Raw genomic sequence first — 18,911 nt, forward strand, 5'->3', positions numbered from 1 at the left:
CTCCCATCATCTATTGGTGGCTTTTGGTCTCTAAGACACTCTGAACCTGCTGTGAAGTCATTCCAGTCAGGCACTGTCCCATTGGGAGTTTTGAGACTCCTTTTACCAGGAGGGATGTTTATGGTTGACTAAAGCCTCTACTTATAGTGTTACATCAATATGATGTGGGAAACAGAGGCAGAAGAAAAATTATTAAATTTCCTTATCTACTGACAAGCCCTTAAAACAGGCAGAGTGACATTCCTCTAGGGACTCAACTAGCCCCACCTTAAGGCTTTGCTAACAATCCTAGCCTGATTGACCCCTCCCCCCAACCAGGATCCTGGAAGTCTACTTTAACAATTCCTTTGGAAACTTTATCTCTAAACCCTCCAAGATAGTATTGACAATCATTCCCAAGCATATGGCCCACAGAGACACATCTAAAGGGTCTCACAAAAGGGTTTTATTACTGGTAATAAATAACCTTTTCCCCAACAATTGCTAGCCCATCAAGGTCCTGGAAATCTTGCTTCCAAAATTCCTTAGAGACTTATGCCATCCCTAACTATCCCCCCAACGTGCAAGCATATAATGGACCACTCCTCACAACCCCAGGACAGCAGCACTTTCTGCCCATGGGTCCTGCCCCTGTGCTTTAATAAACCACGATTTTGCACCAAAGATGTCTCAAGAATTCTTTCTTGTCCTTCAGCTCTGAACTCTATGTCATTGAACCTTATCGTTAAATAGAAACAGCTCCTAAGACAGATATTACTAAGGAACAGGGCATCAAAATCCCTCTTTGAGGTCTAGCCTTAAGAATATCCTAATTAGGGCATCTGGGTGTCTCAGTTGGATAAGCAATTGCCTTAGGCTCAGGTCATGATCCTGCCTTAGGCTCAGGTCATGATCCCAGGATCGAGTCCCACATCTGGCTCCCCGCTTGGCAGGGAATCTGCTTCTCCCACTGACCTCTCTCCTCTCAAATAAATAAATAAAAACTTAAAAAAAAAAGAATATCCTAATTACATGGAATACATTAACAAGTGGGAGACAACTTGTCTCAAGAGGTAAGGGTGTTCCCAAGTGCATCATCCAATTGAATAATAGAGAAAGTGGGTTATGCATTATCTCCACAAGTCCTAGTTAATCCCATGGAGTCGGGTACACTCCAGTTCTTAAGGAGTGATTTTGTCCTTCTGAGCCTCACAGAGTTGGTCCAAGTCCTAGCTCAGAAATGCAATTCTTGGAGAATCTATCCCATTTTTCAGCTGTTCAAATCATCATATGCTCATGGAGTTATTATCCCCACAGAACAACAAGCAAGGAGGCTGTCTATACACAAACTAGTGTGGCAATCTCTCTGACATTTACCTCAGATTGTTTAGCTTAGGCAAACAACATTCAGAGATAATCAGAACTAGGATTTAACATCTGCAAAGATGTGTTACTGAAACGTAATTTCTCTTGAACATCACCCTTATTCCCAGAGATAGGCAAATCAAGATGAACTTGTTTTCAAAACCAGTCCAATTTTCAGAAACTTGGCCTACATAAGCTCAGCAAGAATAATGACTGATCATACAGATCTTTTCGAATTCTGCTTTGCTGGAACTTCTTAGAAGGAATCTCTAGGGTGAACTCTTAGTAGCCTCTCCAGACCAGAAGCCAAGTCAAGTACTTGCCATCAGACATGCCTGCAGGCCCTGTAGATGTGGGCAGATCCCTCTTCACAAGGTCCCCAATATATCCTGAGGTTCCTGCACCTGTCAGGAAGTGACATTCTTTCCCCATTGGGGAAGGCTGCTGGGAAATCTGAAAGCAAGGGGCTTTAGTGCTCCAGGTTTCATAAAGTCAAACTTAGTTCTTTAAAACCATTTATAGTCCTGAGTCTATGTGACTCTCTCAAATAGGACACTCCAGTCAAAGCCTTGGTAAAATAACTAGTGTCTCCAATGGTGTCCCCTTAGGAGAACAGATTCTATCGAACTTATGTAAATGACTGTGATTGCCATGGAAGAAAGAATGCTTACTGAGACCTTTTGAATTTCAGAAGTTTCTGGTGGAAAGAAAAGTTAAGTGCTTCAGTTTGTTCAAAGATCAATCCTTTATCACATTCCATTCTTTTAAGTCACAAATATCTTAAGAGAAAGTTTTCTTAATCTGGAAGAGCAGATATTAGAGAACCAGCCATGTGTCAAGAGGCACAAAACTATAATCACCTTTTTAGTTCATGTAGTCCCATGTTACTAATTCTTATTTTTGTTGAATGCAGTTTTTTAGTTAGTTCTGGAAATTCTTACCCATTTCAGTTTTAACCTTATAGATAGTGAATACCTGTATTTTCCCTAAAAGTCCCTTATATGAACCTCTTTGCAGATGAAACTTATGGTGCAAGAGAATAACAGCAATTAGAAATGACAAGAACTCAGAAATGGACACATTAATGATCTGATAAGAGTTCATTATGATGCAAATCACAAGGAAATTTTGTTATTTCTGTATCAGAGTATCAATAATCAGAATATCAAGTGATGGTGACCTTATACCAGAGGTAATACAACTAGCAAACAAGCCTAGTTAGTCAGCAAGACTTTGTTTATGATTTATGTCTTGGGGAAGTTTGTTAAAACCTCAGAATGTTTTCAACCACAGGCCTAGAGAGGATTAGTCATCCTTTCAGATAAAGGCAAAACAGAGAAACTGGTTTTTCCAGGCAGGGAAAGAGAAAAACAACTGTTCATATTTTCTCGTTCAAGAGCAGATCAAAAATTCAAGAAAATTTTGTCTTTTACAGAAATAAAGGAGACTCTCAGTCCTACACCAATGTACTTTAAAACCCATTCATTTCACTCTTAGTCTATCCTGACCACACCTAAAACTCCTTTCCAAAGATTTACCTTCAAAACCTCCTACAATTTTCCTTTGCATTCAGATTTTTCCCAGGCCAGTTTTCTCCAAAGAAGCAGTCTCATTTAGGACAAAACTACTTTCTTTTACCGTTGACAAAAATGTATTCCCATTCCTTGATCTTCCTTATACACACAGAGTTGCTTTTCTTATTTCTATGACTGTTAATTACATTTAGCAGCATTTTAAAAAATTAATTTATTTATTTTCAGCGTAATAGTATTCATTGTTTATGCACCACACCCAGTGCTCCATGCAATATGTGCCCTCCCTATTACCCACCACCTGGTTCCTCAACCTCCCAACCTCCCGCCCCTTCAAAACCCTCTGATTATTTTTCAGAGTCCGTAGTCTCTCATGGTTCATCTCCCCTTCCAGTTTCCCTCAACTCCCTCTCCTCTTCATCTCCCCTGTCCTCCGTGTTCTTTGTTATGCTCCACAAATAAGTGAAACCATATGATACTTGACTCTCTCTGCTTGACTTATTTTGCTCAGCATAATCTCTTCAGTCCCGTCCATGTTGCTACAAAAGTTGGGTATTTATCCTTTCTGATGGAGGCATAATACTCCATTGTGTATATGTACCACATCTTCCTTATCCATTCATCTGTTGAAGGGCATCTTGGTTCTTTCCACAGTTTAGCGACCGTGGCCATTGCTGCAATAAACATTGGAGTACAGATGGCTCTTCTTTTCATTACATCTGTATCTTTGGGGTAAATACCCAGCAGTGCAATTGCGGGGTCATAGGGAATCTCTATTTTTAATTTCTTGAGGAATCTCCACACTGTTCTCCAAAGTGACTGCACTAACTTGCATTCCTACCAACAGTGTAAGAGGGTTCCCCTTTCTCCACATCCTCTCCAATACACGTTGTTTCCTGTCTTGCTAATTTTGGCCATCCTAACTGGTGTTAGGTGGTATCTCAATGTAGTTTTAATTTGAATCTCCCTGATGGCTAGTGATAATGAACATTTTTTCATGTGTCTGAGAGCCATTTGTATGTCTTCGTTGGAGAAGTGTCTGTTCATATCTTCTGCCCATTTTTTGATATGATTATCTGTTTTGTGTGTGTTGAGTTTGAGGAGTTCTTTATAGATCCTGGATATCAACCTTTTGTCTGTACTGTCATTTGCAAATATCTTCTCCCATTCCGTGGGTTGCCTCTTGGTTTTGTTGACTGTTTCCTTTGCTGTGCAGAAGTTTTTGATCCTGATGAAGTCCCAAAAGTTCATTTTCGCTTTTGTTTCCTTGGCCTTTGGAGACATATCTTGAAAGATGTTGCTGTGGCTGATATCGAAGAGGTTACTGCCTATGTTCTCCTCTAGTATTCTGATGGATTCCTGTCTCATGTTGAGGTCTTTTATATTTCGAGTTTATCTTTGTGTACGGTGTAAGAGAATGGTCGAGTTTCATTCTTCTACATATCGCTGTCCAGTTTTCCCAGCACCATTTATTGAAGAGACTGTCTTTTTTCCATTGTATTTTTTTTCCTGTTTTGTCGAAGATTACTTGACCATAGAGTTGAGGGTCTGTATCTGGGCTCTCCACTCTGTTCCACTGGTCTATGTGTCTGTTTTTATGCCAGTACCACGCTGTCTTGGTGATCACAGCTTTGTAGTAAAGCTTGAAATCAGGTAACGTGATGCCTCCAGTTTTGTTTTTGTTTTTCAACACTTCCTTAGCAATTCAGGGTCTCTTCTGAATCCATACAAATTTTAGGATTATTTGCTCCAGCTCTTTGAAAAATACTGGTGGAATTTTGATCGGAATGGCATTAAAAGTATAGATTGCTTTAGGCAGTATAGACATTTTAACAATGTTTATTCTTCTGATCCAAGAGCATGGAATGGTCTTCCATCTTTTTGTGTCTTCTTCAGTTTCTTTCATGAGTGTTCTGTTGTTCCTCGAGTACAGATCCTTTACCTCTTTATTTAGGTATATTCCCAAGTATCTTATGGTTCTTGGTGCTATAGTAAATGGAATCGATTCTCTAATTTCCCTTTCTGTATTTTCATTGTTAGTGTATAAGAAAGCCACTGATTTCTGTACATTGATTTTGTATCCTGCCACATTACTGAATTGCTGTATGAGTTCTAGTAGTTTGGGGGTGGAGTCTTTGGGGTTTTCCATATAAAGAATCATGTCATCTGCGAAGAGAGTTTGACTTCTTCATTGCCAATTTGGATACCTTTTATTTCTCTTTGTTGTCTGATTGCCATTGCTAGGACTTCTAATACTATGTTGAACAAGAGTGGTGAGAGTGGGCATCCTTGTCGTGTTCCTGATCTCAACGGGAAGGCTGCAAGCTTTTTCCCATTGAGGATGATATTTGTTGTGGGTCTTTCATAGATAGATTTTATGAAGTTCAGGAATGTTCACTCTATCCCTATACTTTGAAGCATTTTAATCAGGAACGGATGCTGGATTTTGTCAAAAGCTTTTTCTGCATTAATTGAGAGGACCATGTGGTTCTTCTCTCTTCTCTTATTGATTTGTTCTATCACATTGATTGATTTTCGAATGTTCTCTAAATTCTCTAAATTGTCAAAAAGAGACAGAAGATAGAATTAATGATCTGGAGGACAAACAGAGAGAAAAGATCAGGAGGAAGCCTGGAACAAACAGCTCAGAAGCCACGAAAACAGAATCAGGGAAATAAATGATGCCATGAAACGTTTCAACGTCAGAATTATTGGAATCCCTGAAGGAGAGGAAATAGAAAGAAATGTAGAAGATATAGTGGAATAAGTTGTCTATGAAAATTTTCCCAATCTCATGAATGGAAACAACGTTCATGTACTAGAGGCAGAGTGGTTTCCCCCCAAGATTTTAGATTCTCAAAAGTCCTCGCAACACCTGATAGTTAAAATGAAGAATTACAATTCTAGACAGACCCTCTTAAAAGCAGCTAGGACAAAGAGGCTCCTTACACACAGAGGAAAGCCCATTAGAATAACGTCAGACATGTCCATAGAGACCTGGCAAGCCAGGAAGGGGTGGGAAAATATATTCAGAGTACTAAATGAGAAGAACATGCATCCAAGAATACTTTATCCAGCAAGACTGACATTCAATATGGATGGAGAGATAGAGTTTCCAAGACCGGCAAGGCTTAAAAGACTATGCAACCACCAAGCCGACACTGCAGGAAATATTAAACGGGGTCCTATAAAAGAGAAAAAATCCTAAGAATATCATTGAACAGAAATATAGAGACAATCTACAGACAGAAAGACTTCAAAGGTAACACGATGTCAATAAAAACGTATCTATCAATAATCACTCTCAATGTGAATGGCCTAAATGCGCCCATAAAATGACACAGGGTTGCAGATTGGATAAAACGACAGGACCCATCCATATGTTGTCTACAAGGGACCCATTTTCAACCTAAGGATACACCCAGACTGAAAGTGAAGGGATGGAGAAGCATCTTTCATGCCAATGGGCCTTTAAAGAAGGCCGGGGTATTGATTCTCATATCAGATAAATTAGATTTTAAACTAAAGACTGTAGTCAGAGATACAGAAGGACACTACATAATTATTAAACGGACTATCCACCAAGATGATCTAACAATTGTAAATATCTATGCCCCCAATATGGGAGCAGCCAATTACATAAGAAAACTATTAATCAAGATAAAGAGTCATATTGATATGAATACATTAACAGTAGGAGATCTTAATATGCCTCACTCAGTAATAGACAGATCTTCGAAGCAGAAAATCAATAAAGAAATATGAGCATTGAATGAAACATTGGACCAGATGGACCTCATAGACATATACAGAACATTCCACCCTAAAACAACAGAATACTCATCCTTCTCAAGTGCACATGGAACCTTCTCCAGAATAGACCACATACTGGGTCACGAAGCAGGACTCAACCGATACCAAAAGACTGACATTATTTCCTGCATATTCTCAGATCACAGTGCTTTGAAATGAGCTCAATCACAAGGAAAAGTTCAGAAGGAACACAAACACCTGGAAGCTAAAGACCACCTTGATTAAGAATGCTTGGATCAACCAGGAGATCAAAGAAGAACTTAAACAATTCATGGAAACTAATGAGAATGAAGACACTTTGGCCCAAAACCTATAGGATACAGCAAAGGCGGTTCTAAGGGATAAATACATAGCCATCCAAGCCTCCCTCAAAAAAATTGGAAAATCCAGAATACACCAGCTGTCCCTACACCTTAAAGAACTGGAGAATCAACAACAAATCAAACCAACTCCACATGCAAGAAGGGAAATAATCAAGATTAGAGCAGAGAACAATGAGGTAGAAACCAGAGATACAGTAGAAAGTATCAATGAAACTAGAAGCTGGTTTTTTGAAAGAATCAATACGATCGATAAACCATTGGCCACACTAATCCAAAAGAAAAGAGAGAAAGCCCAAATTAATAAAATTATTTATTAATTAAAATTTAATTTAAATTAAAATTAAAATTAAATTAAATTAAAATAATAATTTTAAGTCTATAAATAAATTTAATAATATTTAATATTTAATAAAATAAAATTAAATTTCATAAATAAATAAATTTAATAATTTAATAAATTAAAATAAAATTAAATTTAAATTTAAAATTTAAATTAAAATTAAAATTAAAAAAAATTAAATTAAAATGAAATGAAAAGGGAGAGATCACAACTAACACCAAGGAAATAGAAACAATCATCAGAAATTATTACCAAAAGTTATATGCCAATAAGCTAAGCAACCTAGATGAAATGGATGCATTCCTGGAAAACTATAAACTCCCCAAATTGAACCAGGAAGAAATTGACAACCTGAATAGACTGATATCTAGTAACGAGATTGAAGCAGTGATCAAAAACCTCCCAAAAAAAACAAGAGCCCAGGACCTGACGGATTCCCTGGGAAATTCTACCAAACTTTCAAAGAAGAAATAACGCCAATTCTCCTGAAGCTGTTTCAAAAAATTGAAGCAGAAGGAAAACTTCCAGACTCTTTTTATAAAGCCAGCATTACCCTGATCCCTGAACCAGGCAAAGACCCTACCAAAAAGGGGGATTTCAGACGAATATCACTGATGAATATGGATGCTACGATTCTCAACAAGATCCTAGCAAACAGGATCCAGCAGCACATTAAAAAGATTCTCCAGGGGCGCCTGGGTGGCTCAGTGGGTTAAGCCTCTGCCTTCGGCTCAGGTCATGATCTCAGGGTCCTGGGATCAAGCCCTGCATTGGGCTCCCTGCATAACAGGGAGCCTGCATTCTCCTCTCTCTCTGCCTGCCTCTCTGCCTACTTGTCATCTCTCTGTCAAATAAATAAATAAAATCTTTAAAAAAAAAAAAAAGATTCTCCACCATGACTAGGTGGGATTCATCCCTGGATTACAAGGATGGTTCAACATTTAGCAGCATTTTGCACTCTTCGAAATCTTAGTCTCCAGTAAAGACTAAGTAGTAATCAACTGTGAACTGTTATCCCAGAAATCTTTGGATGGCAAATTTACGAATCAGTTAAGCACAAATCATGTGTACCCACACAATCAAATATCCTTAGTTCCTTTGCAATAAGACTTAAAAAGCACAGACCTATATTCAGTAAACAATGCTTTAGTATTTTATCTCATTTGAAATAAAACTAGATATCCAATGAATTCAATCCCACTTATCATCCAAGTCAAACGTTTCACGTTACCGAAGACTTTGAAGCTTTCTTAACAATGTCCCATGAGAACTTTGAGACAGACAAGGCTAACCATCATTTCAAGTCATCTTTTTGCTATCAAATCCCAAAAGAGGTAGCATGAGCTTATTTGACCTTCAGCAAACCTCAATAGGATAAAAGTTTCACATTTAATGCCAATAACCTTAAAGACATGTCTATCTTAATTAAACCAAAAAAGTACCTCCCCATTGCCAATTTTTACCTGAAAGACTGGTGGGGAAACCTGAACTGGGCAGTGGTTAAGTCTACAGGGTGGTCTTCTTTGCTCCTCACAATGAGTAGTAGGAAGAGGAGAAGCCAATGGTGCTGGAGGCAGGCAGGCCAGTAGAGAAGCCAGTAATTCAGGCCCCACTCAAGCTGTGCAGAAATGGGAGGAGGGGGAGGGGAAGTGCTCCCAGAAAGCAGACAGAGGGTGTCATCCACTTGGCCAGAGATTTGAGCACTATGCTTTTCCACCAACAAGGGGAATTGGGCAGTCCATGACAGGCCAGAGATGACAGGGAATTTCCTCAAAACAAAGGGCGTTTCAGCAGCTGCTTGGGCAAGCCCCTTAATGTCCCTTCCTGAGGGAGACCAACCACAGCTGGCTCCAGTCAGAGCCATTAAAATGGGCAATGAGTGAGGGAGAGCCCGCACATCTATTAGGAGCAGGAACAGTGAGAGAGAGAGTCAGAAGCCCCTTTGTCCATGATGGCCTCTTTCCTCCCATAACCTGGGTTTGTTTGGAGGAGGCCTATTTAGATAATTACCATCCAGTAGGTCAGTAGGGAGTTTACTGATCTGCTCATGTCCAAACACATTCTGCAAGAGGCCTTTAGGTTCATGTCCTGATTTAGAGCCTTGAAGGCCTGGGATGGACCAGGGTACTTATGTCTATTTTCCCAGTTTCCTCCAGAAAAGATCTAACTGATAGATCCTACTGAAATCATGCATGCAGTACCTTTCTTAAATTTTACAGCCCACATGGTTTCTAGTGGCTTAAAAGGTATCCCAAGGTGCAGTCCTTTGGGACTTGAAGAAGCCTACTAACACCATGTGGTGTAGGCAATGTAATTAAATGGGGCAATTACATGAAAACAAAAGGAGGATGGTGGTTCATGATTAGAGAAAATGTTAAGCCAGTTTCTGTCTTCTAAGGGTAGCAGTTGACCAGACATCTGGTCAGATGTCAGACCTGAAGTATCTTGAGAAAGAGTACAGGTAGCGACCACCTGAAAGATCTTCCTGGTTTGAAGTTCAAAGGCATCTGCTCTTGTTTTCAGTGGTTCATGGAGCCACAGCCCTAAGACTGTTTATACGGGATCTATTAGGATGATTTTATTACATCAGGTCATTTACATTAAGTTTGCAGACCTTTGGTGGAAAAAGGTAGTTTTTGTTCTCAAATGATTCCAAGTGTGAAACATGGGAGAAGAATCAAAATGTTAATTTAGGGATTGGAAGCCAGGTACTAGATGATCCTAGAAGAAATCTGGATTCAGTACATTTTATTATGAATACAATTAAAATTTTTAATCTACATACATGTGTTATTAAAACATATTTTTCTCTGTAATCACCTCATTGTTACCAAACACACCCAAATTAACACTAACTTTACTGTAAAGTAAGTCTAGCTCAAGAAAGAAAACTTGGCCTGGTTATTTAAATAAGCACACCAAGAATAGAGGTTTGACTTATAGCCTCTTTTTTTTTCTTTAGATTTTGTTTATTTATTTGACAGAGAGAGACCACAAGTAGGCAGAGAGGCAGGCAGAGAGAGAGAGGGAAGCGGGCTCCTTGCCAAGCACAGAGCCTGATGCAGGACTCGATCCCAGGACCCTGAGATCATGACCTGAGCTGAAGGCAGCAGCTTAACCTACTCAGTCACCCAGGTGCCCTATTATACAGCCTCTTTAAAGCCAGCTTTGCTGGCCATTTCATAATGAATCTCTAGACTGAAATTTCAATAGTGCCCTCAGGCCAGAAGCCAAGCCAAATACTTCCCAAAAGACATTGCCCAGGAGTCCTATAGATTTGGGTGAGTTCCTCTCATCTTGAGGTCCCCCAAATATTCCTAGGTTCCTGCACCTGTTACAGAGTGATCTTCTTAATAGAAGGCTGCTGGGCACTCTCTAAGCAAGGTGTCAGGGTGATATTTCCAAAGGGGCTTCATTGGTTGCATAAAGTGAATCCTAGTCCCTTTTAGCTGTCTCATCATGTCTGAGTCTATGCAGCTCATTCACAGCTACAACACTCCAGTTGTACAACTGGAGTTGTACAACAAACCAGTGTTTGTTAAATACTTTTTGTTAAAAAAATTTTTTAAAGATTTTATTTATTTATTTGACAGACAGAGATCACAAGTAGGCAGAGAGGGATGAAGGGAAGCAGACTCCCTGCCAGGCAGAGAGCCCAATGTGGGGATCAATCCCAGGACCCTGGGACCATGACCCAAGCCGAAGGCAGAGGCTTTAACCCACTGAGCCACCCAGGTGCCCCGATACTTTTTATTTTTTTATATTTCTTTGAAAGAGAAACTATAAGAATGAGCAAGGGAAGGGACAGAGGAAAAGTGAGAAGCAACTTCCCCAGAGCAGGGAGCCTGATGCTGGGCTCCATCCAGGATGCTGGGATGACGACCAGAGGTCAAGGTAGATGCCTGGTAATGCACTGAGCCAACAGGTGCCCCATAGCCAGTGTTTGTTTATGTTTCTTGTCATAAGCAGACAGATTCTTATTGAAATTATGCAGATACATATTTTGGCATAAAAGTAGAAGAGTTTCTGAACTTGGGAGGAATCTGAAGAGAGGAAAGATAAATGTTTCAATTTGTTTCCAAAGGTATTTTTTCTGCAATGTCTAGGAGTCAATCAATCTAAGACAAAAAGTTTAAGTCTGTAAAAACAAAACATTTCTAAGGCTCTTGTTTATATTTCAGTTAGTTAACATATAAGGTAATATTCATTCCAGGAGTACAATAGTGACTGTACAATTCCATATAAAAACTGGTGCTTGTCACAACTGTACTCCTTAATCTCTGTAACCATTTTAACTCATCTGCTTACCCACCCGGACGCTGGCTTCCATCAGCTTGCTCTCTATAGGTAAGAGATGATTTCTTTCTTGGCATCTCCCTTTCTTTTTTTTTCTTTCTCATTGCACACTTTTTCATTTGTTGAATTCTACCTATGAGTGAAATCATATGGCATTTGTCTTTCTCTGACTGATATCACTTAGCATAATACTCCCTAGCTCCATCCACGTTGTTGCAAGTGGCAAGATTTCATTCCTTTTTATGCTAATATTCCATTGTACATACTTATCAAATCTTTATTCATTCAGTAGTCAATGACCAATTGTGTTGGACTGTTTGAAGCAGAAATGCTCATTGCCTCTCACTACTGAATGGCTGCACCAGCAAATCAGCACCATGGACAGAGCAAGAATCTGAGCCCATACTATTCATGGGACTAGAGAGGAAGGCCCCACACAGCAGTGCAGCTTCTTCCCTGAAAGGTCCCCCCATCTGCATTGGATCTAACCTTGACAGCGGTTATATTGTTATGGACTGTGGACTGGATCATGGTCAAAGGACCAAGTGGCACCCAGAGACCTTGGAGGAGCAGAGGTTGATTTCACACCATTGGGTTCAGAAGAGAGTACTCTCACAAGGTCTGAACCGCAAGCACAAACAAAGGGGGTATTTATACATTTTTACTTCCGTATCTGTGCCACTCTTGCAGCTATGGCTGGTAGGGCTAGGGGAAAGCCTGGAATGGCCCTGGGGCTGGGAATGAGATTCCCCTGCTGGACTGGTCAGCCACTTCAGAACATAGGGTCTCCTTATCAATAAACATGGAAAACGAGGGCTTGGGTGCACCCACAACACATACCTTACTAATCCTGCTTCTTCCTCCCCACGTTTGTGACATTTTAAAGCTATACCGAAATGTATTGGGAGCCATTAGACCTAGTCAAAGCCATTGCCCCACTAGGTTAAGGTCTGAACTGATGCAGGCCTAATTCTGCTGAGGGCTGGATAGCCCTGCAGATAAGCATGGTCTGATAGTCTCTTGCCTTTTCCTCTGATCCTCCTATCTCTCTCAAAGAGCCCCTTGCTAATCTGCCACAAACATCTCTCAAGCTTGTGGGCCAGAGCAACTACAAGGAGGTAAATTATTCTGTACCCAAGACACTGGAGAACTTTAAATGTGTTCCACAATAGACACTTTCCTCCCTATGTTGAGGTTTGTCCAAGGCTTTCACAAGCCAAGCCACTGAAATTCACCCTGCCTCCAGCAAAAGTAATGCTTTCTTGTTCCTACTTCTCTCCTATATACTTAGTTTCTTCAGATAGCTTCCCATTTTCCATTAACCTATATCCAGTTTTCCTGCAGTTCCTTACTACCTAGTTCATCCCTAAATTTTCTCATTTTCCATTAATCTATATCCTGTTTTCCTGCAGTTCCTTACTACCTACCTCATCTCTAAAGTTTCTCATTTTCCATTAACCTATATCCTGTTTCCTGCAGTTCCTTACTATCTAGTTCATCTCTAAAGCTTCTCATTTTCCTTTAACCTATATCCTGTTTTCCTTCAGACTGCAAACCAAAAATCACCTATTTCTGCTACCTCCAATGGCTTTCTGAGGGACATGACTACTCAAGAGGCAAGACCCTGTCCCCCATCCCTGCTGCCAGTCTGTACCTCCTATAGCTTACACTAGAAAAACTTGTGCTGAACAAAGAGAAATTATCTGATGAGTGCTTGAGCCCTTTGATGTCCTTTGCACAAATGTAACCCCCTACCCCAATTAAACTGCCTATATAAGAAGCTCTAAAATAAAATAAAATGGATATGCCTGACTACTGACCAGAACTAGCTGTGTGGCTCTCCCATTTCTTTCGCCAACACTGCCCCTCCTTTGGGACACCTGGACCTGCCAAGGCTGGACCCCAGCATAAATGATTGCATCATCCAAAACCCATCCCATCGGGTGCCAATGATCTACACCTGGGCCATCACAGTCATCACTGTCATCCAAGAGCATCTGGTCCTCAGTTACAAACAGGAATTCAGTTAAATCATGAAGACAAAGACTTCCCTACTCCTTTAAAATGAACATAGTTGGACACCTGGGTGGCTCAGTGGGTTAAAGCCTCTGCCTTCAGCTCAGGTCATGATCCTGGGGTCCTGGGATTGAGCCTCGCATCAGGCTCTCTGCTCAGCAGGGAGCCTGCTTCCTCCTCTCTCTCTGCCTGCCTCTCTGCCTACTTATGATCTCTGCTGTCAAATAAATAAACAAAATCTTTAAAACTAACATATTTGCCAATTCACGTTCCCCATTACATGTATTCACCAGATGACACCACCAAGCCTGCGCTTTGGAATGACTAAAGCGAGCCACATCCAGTTCCTTCCCCACAACAGAGTTTTTCACATTTTCTTTTAATAGGTCTTCCCTTTCTCTCTAAGGATGTTGCCTTTATCGAATTTGACTGAGATTCACATCCCACATCCAGGCCTAAATATCTGAATCAATGCCCTTTGCCTGTCCGTCTCTCTGATATCAATTGTTTAGTGAGAACACCCTTGCCACAATTCAGGCAAAAAAGAATGGTTGTGGTGCCCATGGAACTAGAAACAAAAATGAGGAAAAATACAACTGGAGATTTAGAAATAACTAGGAAATAAAATAAGGAGAAATTATTCTTCTAATGCTGAGTCTGTTGTTCACCGTAGACCACTGTTCTGCACATGCTAATTCATCATGTTATAATATTTTATATCTCTTACCTGAGCTACAATATCACTCCATTTAGAATAGGTCTCTTCTACTTCTGGCATATCTATTACACACACATCAAGGTCATATGCGCATATGTGCTTCATAGACACATCAAAACAACAGCTGGGTGTAACATACCTTTACTAGGGGCCATGATTCAATGCTTTAGAGTCTGAGCAGTGAGTCCAGACTAGGCCATTGAAACTAAAACAGCTTTAGGTAAGCTCTGCAGAAATCTTCACTAAGGGACATGGGAGGCGGAAGCCTTGGGAGAAAGGAGATGGCTGCTCACAAGGGTGGCTTGTCGTCATATCAGAAGTTACATTGCCTTGTGATTCTGCAGCGTGTTGTCTAGGGAACACACTAGTGAGAAGGGTAGGTGTCAGTTCAAGGCTCCGGAAAAACCACTGGTTACACACAGGAGATGACAAATAGCCGTATCATGGAGTATGTGAACGACAAGGTCATCCATACCTCCATATAATCTGTAACATATCAACAATAATAACACAGTATTCATAAAGAGGAGAAAATGATACAATAGGTAAACTGGAGGGGGGAATCACACATGATTTTAACTTAAGGAACTGAGAGAATGGATTCCTAGGAATATTATTCCACTCCATTACCAAGTAGGGGATAGGTACCATCAGTTCTCTACAACCTTCAATAGAGTGAGATAGTATCACATTGGTGGTGGGATAACACATCATTCATTACACACCCATATTTAGATGGTAAAAACCGTTATGTTTTATTAATTAAAATATATTAAGTACACAGACTATGTTATGCATTTCAAATCCACTCTATTATCCCTGTTCAAAATACAAGATGCAAGCATTAAAAAGCACTCAAATGCTGGTATCATGATGTGGAGTAGTGGTTACCATATATTTCAGGCCTGAGAATCATTAACAAATGTGTGTGTCCAATGATATGGCATTGTAGGGAAGAGTGAGCTATGCTCTTTTTGTTATCTGTGAGGATTTCTGCATTTCAACCACATCAACTCCTACTCTCTAAAGATCACTATTACAAAGATATGTTCACACTGAACTGGACTGCCACCTCTTTTTCTGTAAAGAACAATTAGTAAAACCTTGTATTTCTAGTTCGAGGAAGTTCTTTAGTTTTAATAAATGGATAACAATCATGATCTGAACACCTATCTCATGGTAACTTACATCAATAGTATAACCATAAACAGCATCTCCATTGAGATTTTCTTCATTTGTTGCATATTATCCTGTCCTTCATCTCCCATGGAAAATTAGGGGTGCGTGAGTCCCATCTAATGCAGAAGGGCATTGAATATCTTTGATAGTCCTACAATCAGCCACATGGTTTCACACACAAACACAGTCAGAATAAATAAATTTTCTGAAGTGGTTTGAGAATTAGGTACATTATTATTAGTCAAAAATCTCAAATAGGTTCAATGTAATGAAAAAGCATCTTGAAATTAACTATACCTATGTAAAAGTCCACCCATTAAATCTCTTGCATTTAACAACATCTATTTCCTTTAACTTTGTCTTTTTCCTTGGAATAACTGTTTTGATACAGAGTACTGTCTGAATGGAGTGACTGATGCACGGCTTTCTACTTGCTAACTCTCAAATGTAATTGACATCTGATGATCAATTAAATAGTTTTCTAAACACTGGTATATTTCATCTACTTACTTTAATGTCCTCTCTGGTATTTGCTTAAGTATATAATGAAAAGAAGTCCTTTCCACATTCATTATGTTTCTAGGGTTTGCATTTTTTGACATTGAGTACAGATTGAATTCCAGTTAAAGGTTTGACCACTTTTTTCACATTTTCCAGTTTTCTTCCTATGATAACGATGACGTTAAGTTGTGTGATCCAGGGAGAGAGAGGTAAGTCACATTCTCTATATTTGCATAGTTACTCTCCAATATGAAATCTTTGATGTGGTGTATGGTAGAGCCATCCTTAAGCATTTGTTCCACGTTCTTTACATTTGTAAGGTTTCCATCCAGTATGAATTCTATTATGGTTACTAAGGTATGAGTGCTGTTGAAAAGTCTTTCCAATTTCTTTATATGTATGTGCAATTCCATGATCAATTCTGTGATGAGTAAGTGTTGAGAACAATCTAAAGGTCTTGCCACATTATTTACAATTCTGAGGTTTCTCTCCAGTATGAATTCTGTGATGATGAGTAAGGGCTGAGTGCTGTTTAAAGGCCTTGTCACATTCTGAACATTAGTAAGGTTTCTCTCCAGTATGAATTCTGCTATGCTGAATAAAGCTTGAGTGCCTGTTAAAGGCCTTGCCACATTCTGGACATTGGTAAGTTTTCTCGCCAGCATGAATTCTGTGATGTTGAGTAAGGGCTGAGCACTGGGTAAAGGTCTTGTCACATTCTGAACATTGGTAAGGTTTCTCTCCAGTATGAATTCTGTTATGCTGAATGAAGTTTGAGTGCCTGTTAAAGGCCTTGCCACATTCTGGACACTTGTAATGTTTCTCTCCACTGTGAATTCTGTGATGTCGAGTCAGGTTTGAGTGCTGGTTAAAGGCCTTGCCACATTCTGGACATTGGAAAGGTTTCTCTCCAGTATGAATTCTGTGATGTTGAATAAGGGCTGAGTGCTGTTTAAAGGCCTTGTCACATTCTGAACATTGGTAAGGTTTCTCTCCAGTATGAATTCTGCTATGCTGAATAAAGCTTGAGTGCCTGTTAAAGGCCTTGCCACATTCTGGACATTGGTAAGGTTTCTTGCCAGCATGAATTCTGTGATGTTGAGTAAGGGCTGAGCACTGGGTAAAGGTCTTGTCACATTCTGAACATTGGTAAGGTTTCTCTCCAGTATGAATTCTGTTATGGTGAATAAAATTTGAGTGCCTGTTAAAGGTCTTGCCACATTCTGGACACTTGTAATGTTTCTCTCTACTGTGAATTCTGTGATGTCGAGTCAGGTTTGAGTGCTGGTTAAAGGCCTTGCCACATTCTGGACATTGGTAAGGTTTCTCTCCACTGTGAATTCTGTGATGTTGAGTCAGGTGTGAGCGCTGGTTAAAGGCCTTGCCACATTCTGGACATTGGTAAGGTTTCTCTCCAGTATGAATTCTTTGATGTTGAGTAAGGGCTGAGTGCTGGTTAAAGGCCTTGCCACATTCTGGACATTGGTAAGGTTTCTCTCCAGTATGAATTCTTTGATGTTGAGTAAGGGCTGAGTGCTGGTTAAAGGCCTTGCCACATTCTGGACATTGGTAAGGTTTCTCTCCAGTATGAATTCTTTGATGTTGAGTAAGGGCTGAGTGCTGGTTAAAGGCCTTGCCACATTCTGGACATTGGTAAGGTTTCTCTCCAGTATGAATTCTTTGATGTTGAGTAAGGGCTGAGTGCTGGTTAAAGGCCTTGCCACATTCTTTACACTTGTAAGGTTTCTCTCCAGTATGAATTTTGTGATGTCGAGTAAATGCTGTGTGACATTTAAAATCTTTGCCACATTCCTTACATTTGTAGAGTTTCTCTCCAGTATAGATTTGCCTGTGTCCAGTTAGTGATGAGCAGTCCTTAAAGGTTTTACTAAATTCCTCACATTTGCATGGTTTCTCTACAGTATGATTTCTGTGATGCTGAAATAGGGTTGAGCTGAATTTAAAGGTTTTGCTACATTCTTTACATTGGAAAGGTTTCTCTCCATATGTATGTTTGAATATCTGATTGGAGCTTTTGCTGACAGAAACACACTGCTTTGCAGAAACAGTTGACTTAAAAAGTAAGGTTTTCCATGATGTTTTATACCCTTCACTAGTCTGGTCATTTTGATTTTTATCAAGAGCATTTCTCTCCAAATGGCTATGTCCTTCATGGTATCTTTGATGCCCTTCACTCTCCCCATCATTGTCCCAGTATGTCATTAAGTATACATTTTCAACAGCACTCTTTTTGTATCTACCCATTGACACTTTTTGGAAAGAAGCTTCTATGCTTGGCTTCTGCAGGCAGCTTTGAGTGTCATGTGAAGATACAGCTGAAAGATATCAAATAAGAGAAGATTTGCACACTGGCAGTATCATAGCCCATGAGGTTTATCCGAGGCACAATTATTGCTAACTGAAAACTTTTCCAAAAGATATCAAATAAGAAAAAAGTAAAATCATTCTACTTATCACATTCAGATGAATATATGAATGTTTTCTAACATACAAGCTTCAAGTTAATTCAAGAATGTCAGGAAGATGGCTGAGAAGGAATCATGAGGACTTCATTCCTCCATGGATACAGAACTTTGCACACAACATACAGACCACATATCCTAATAGATAATTCTGTGGTATTGTCATCTTGTAGCACACATCATTGTCCTATATCTCAAATAATCAGCAAAAGTGTCATATGAGAATAAAATTGTGGAAGGATGGATTCTTAAACATAAAACTGAAATGAACCCAATAGAATACAGTAAAAATAGGAACATATCCACAATAGGAAGAGTTGGATGTCAGAAAAGATCAAAATTGACAGCTCGGGGCGCCTGGGTGGC

At 39.7% G+C, this 18,911-nt stretch overlaps 3 protein-coding genes and 1 pseudogene across 3 annotated transcripts in view; 2 read left to right on the forward strand and 2 right to left on the reverse strand.

Moving 5' to 3' along the window:
- The window catches only part of LOC123931367 (putative protein ZNF720), an 867,309-nt gene that overhangs the window by 798,441 nt on the left and 49,957 nt on the right, over positions 1-18,911 (forward strand). The gene's annotated exons all lie outside the window — the stretch shown is intronic.
- LOC123930600 (putative protein ZNF720) overlaps positions 1-18,911 on the reverse strand; it is a 46,808-nt gene that overhangs the window by 11,537 nt on the left and 16,360 nt on the right. The gene's annotated exons all lie outside the window — the stretch shown is intronic.
- LOC123931173 (zinc finger protein 345-like) lies at positions 16,621-18,327 on the reverse strand. The gene is made up of 2 exons (XM_045988015.1): positions 17,294-18,327; positions 16,621-17,236 (listed from the first exon to the last, which is right to left on the reverse strand). The coding sequence occupies exons 1-2, from the start codon at positions 18,325-18,327 to the stop codon at positions 16,621-16,623; spliced, it is 1,650 nt and encodes a 549-aa protein (XP_045843971.1).
- On the forward strand, positions 18,421-18,571 carry LOC123931992 (annotated as a pseudogene).

Source organism: Meles meles, chromosome 19 (assembly GCF_922984935.1).
Source record: "Meles meles chromosome 19, mMelMel3.1 paternal haplotype, whole genome shotgun sequence".
NCBI classification, from domain to species: domain Eukaryota; kingdom Metazoa; phylum Chordata; class Mammalia; order Carnivora; family Mustelidae; genus Meles; species Meles meles.

Bases quoted from the DNA above. Each gene is read 5' to 3' on its own strand.
- LOC123931173 (XM_045988015.1), bottom strand. From the start codon at position 18,327: ATGGGTAGATACAAAAAGAGTGCTGTTGAAAATGTATACTTAATGACA. The intron at 17,237-17,293 runs GTGTCCAGAATG...TCACCATAACAG, and splicing joins AGTAGAGAGAAACATTACAA to AATTCATACTGGAGAGAAAC.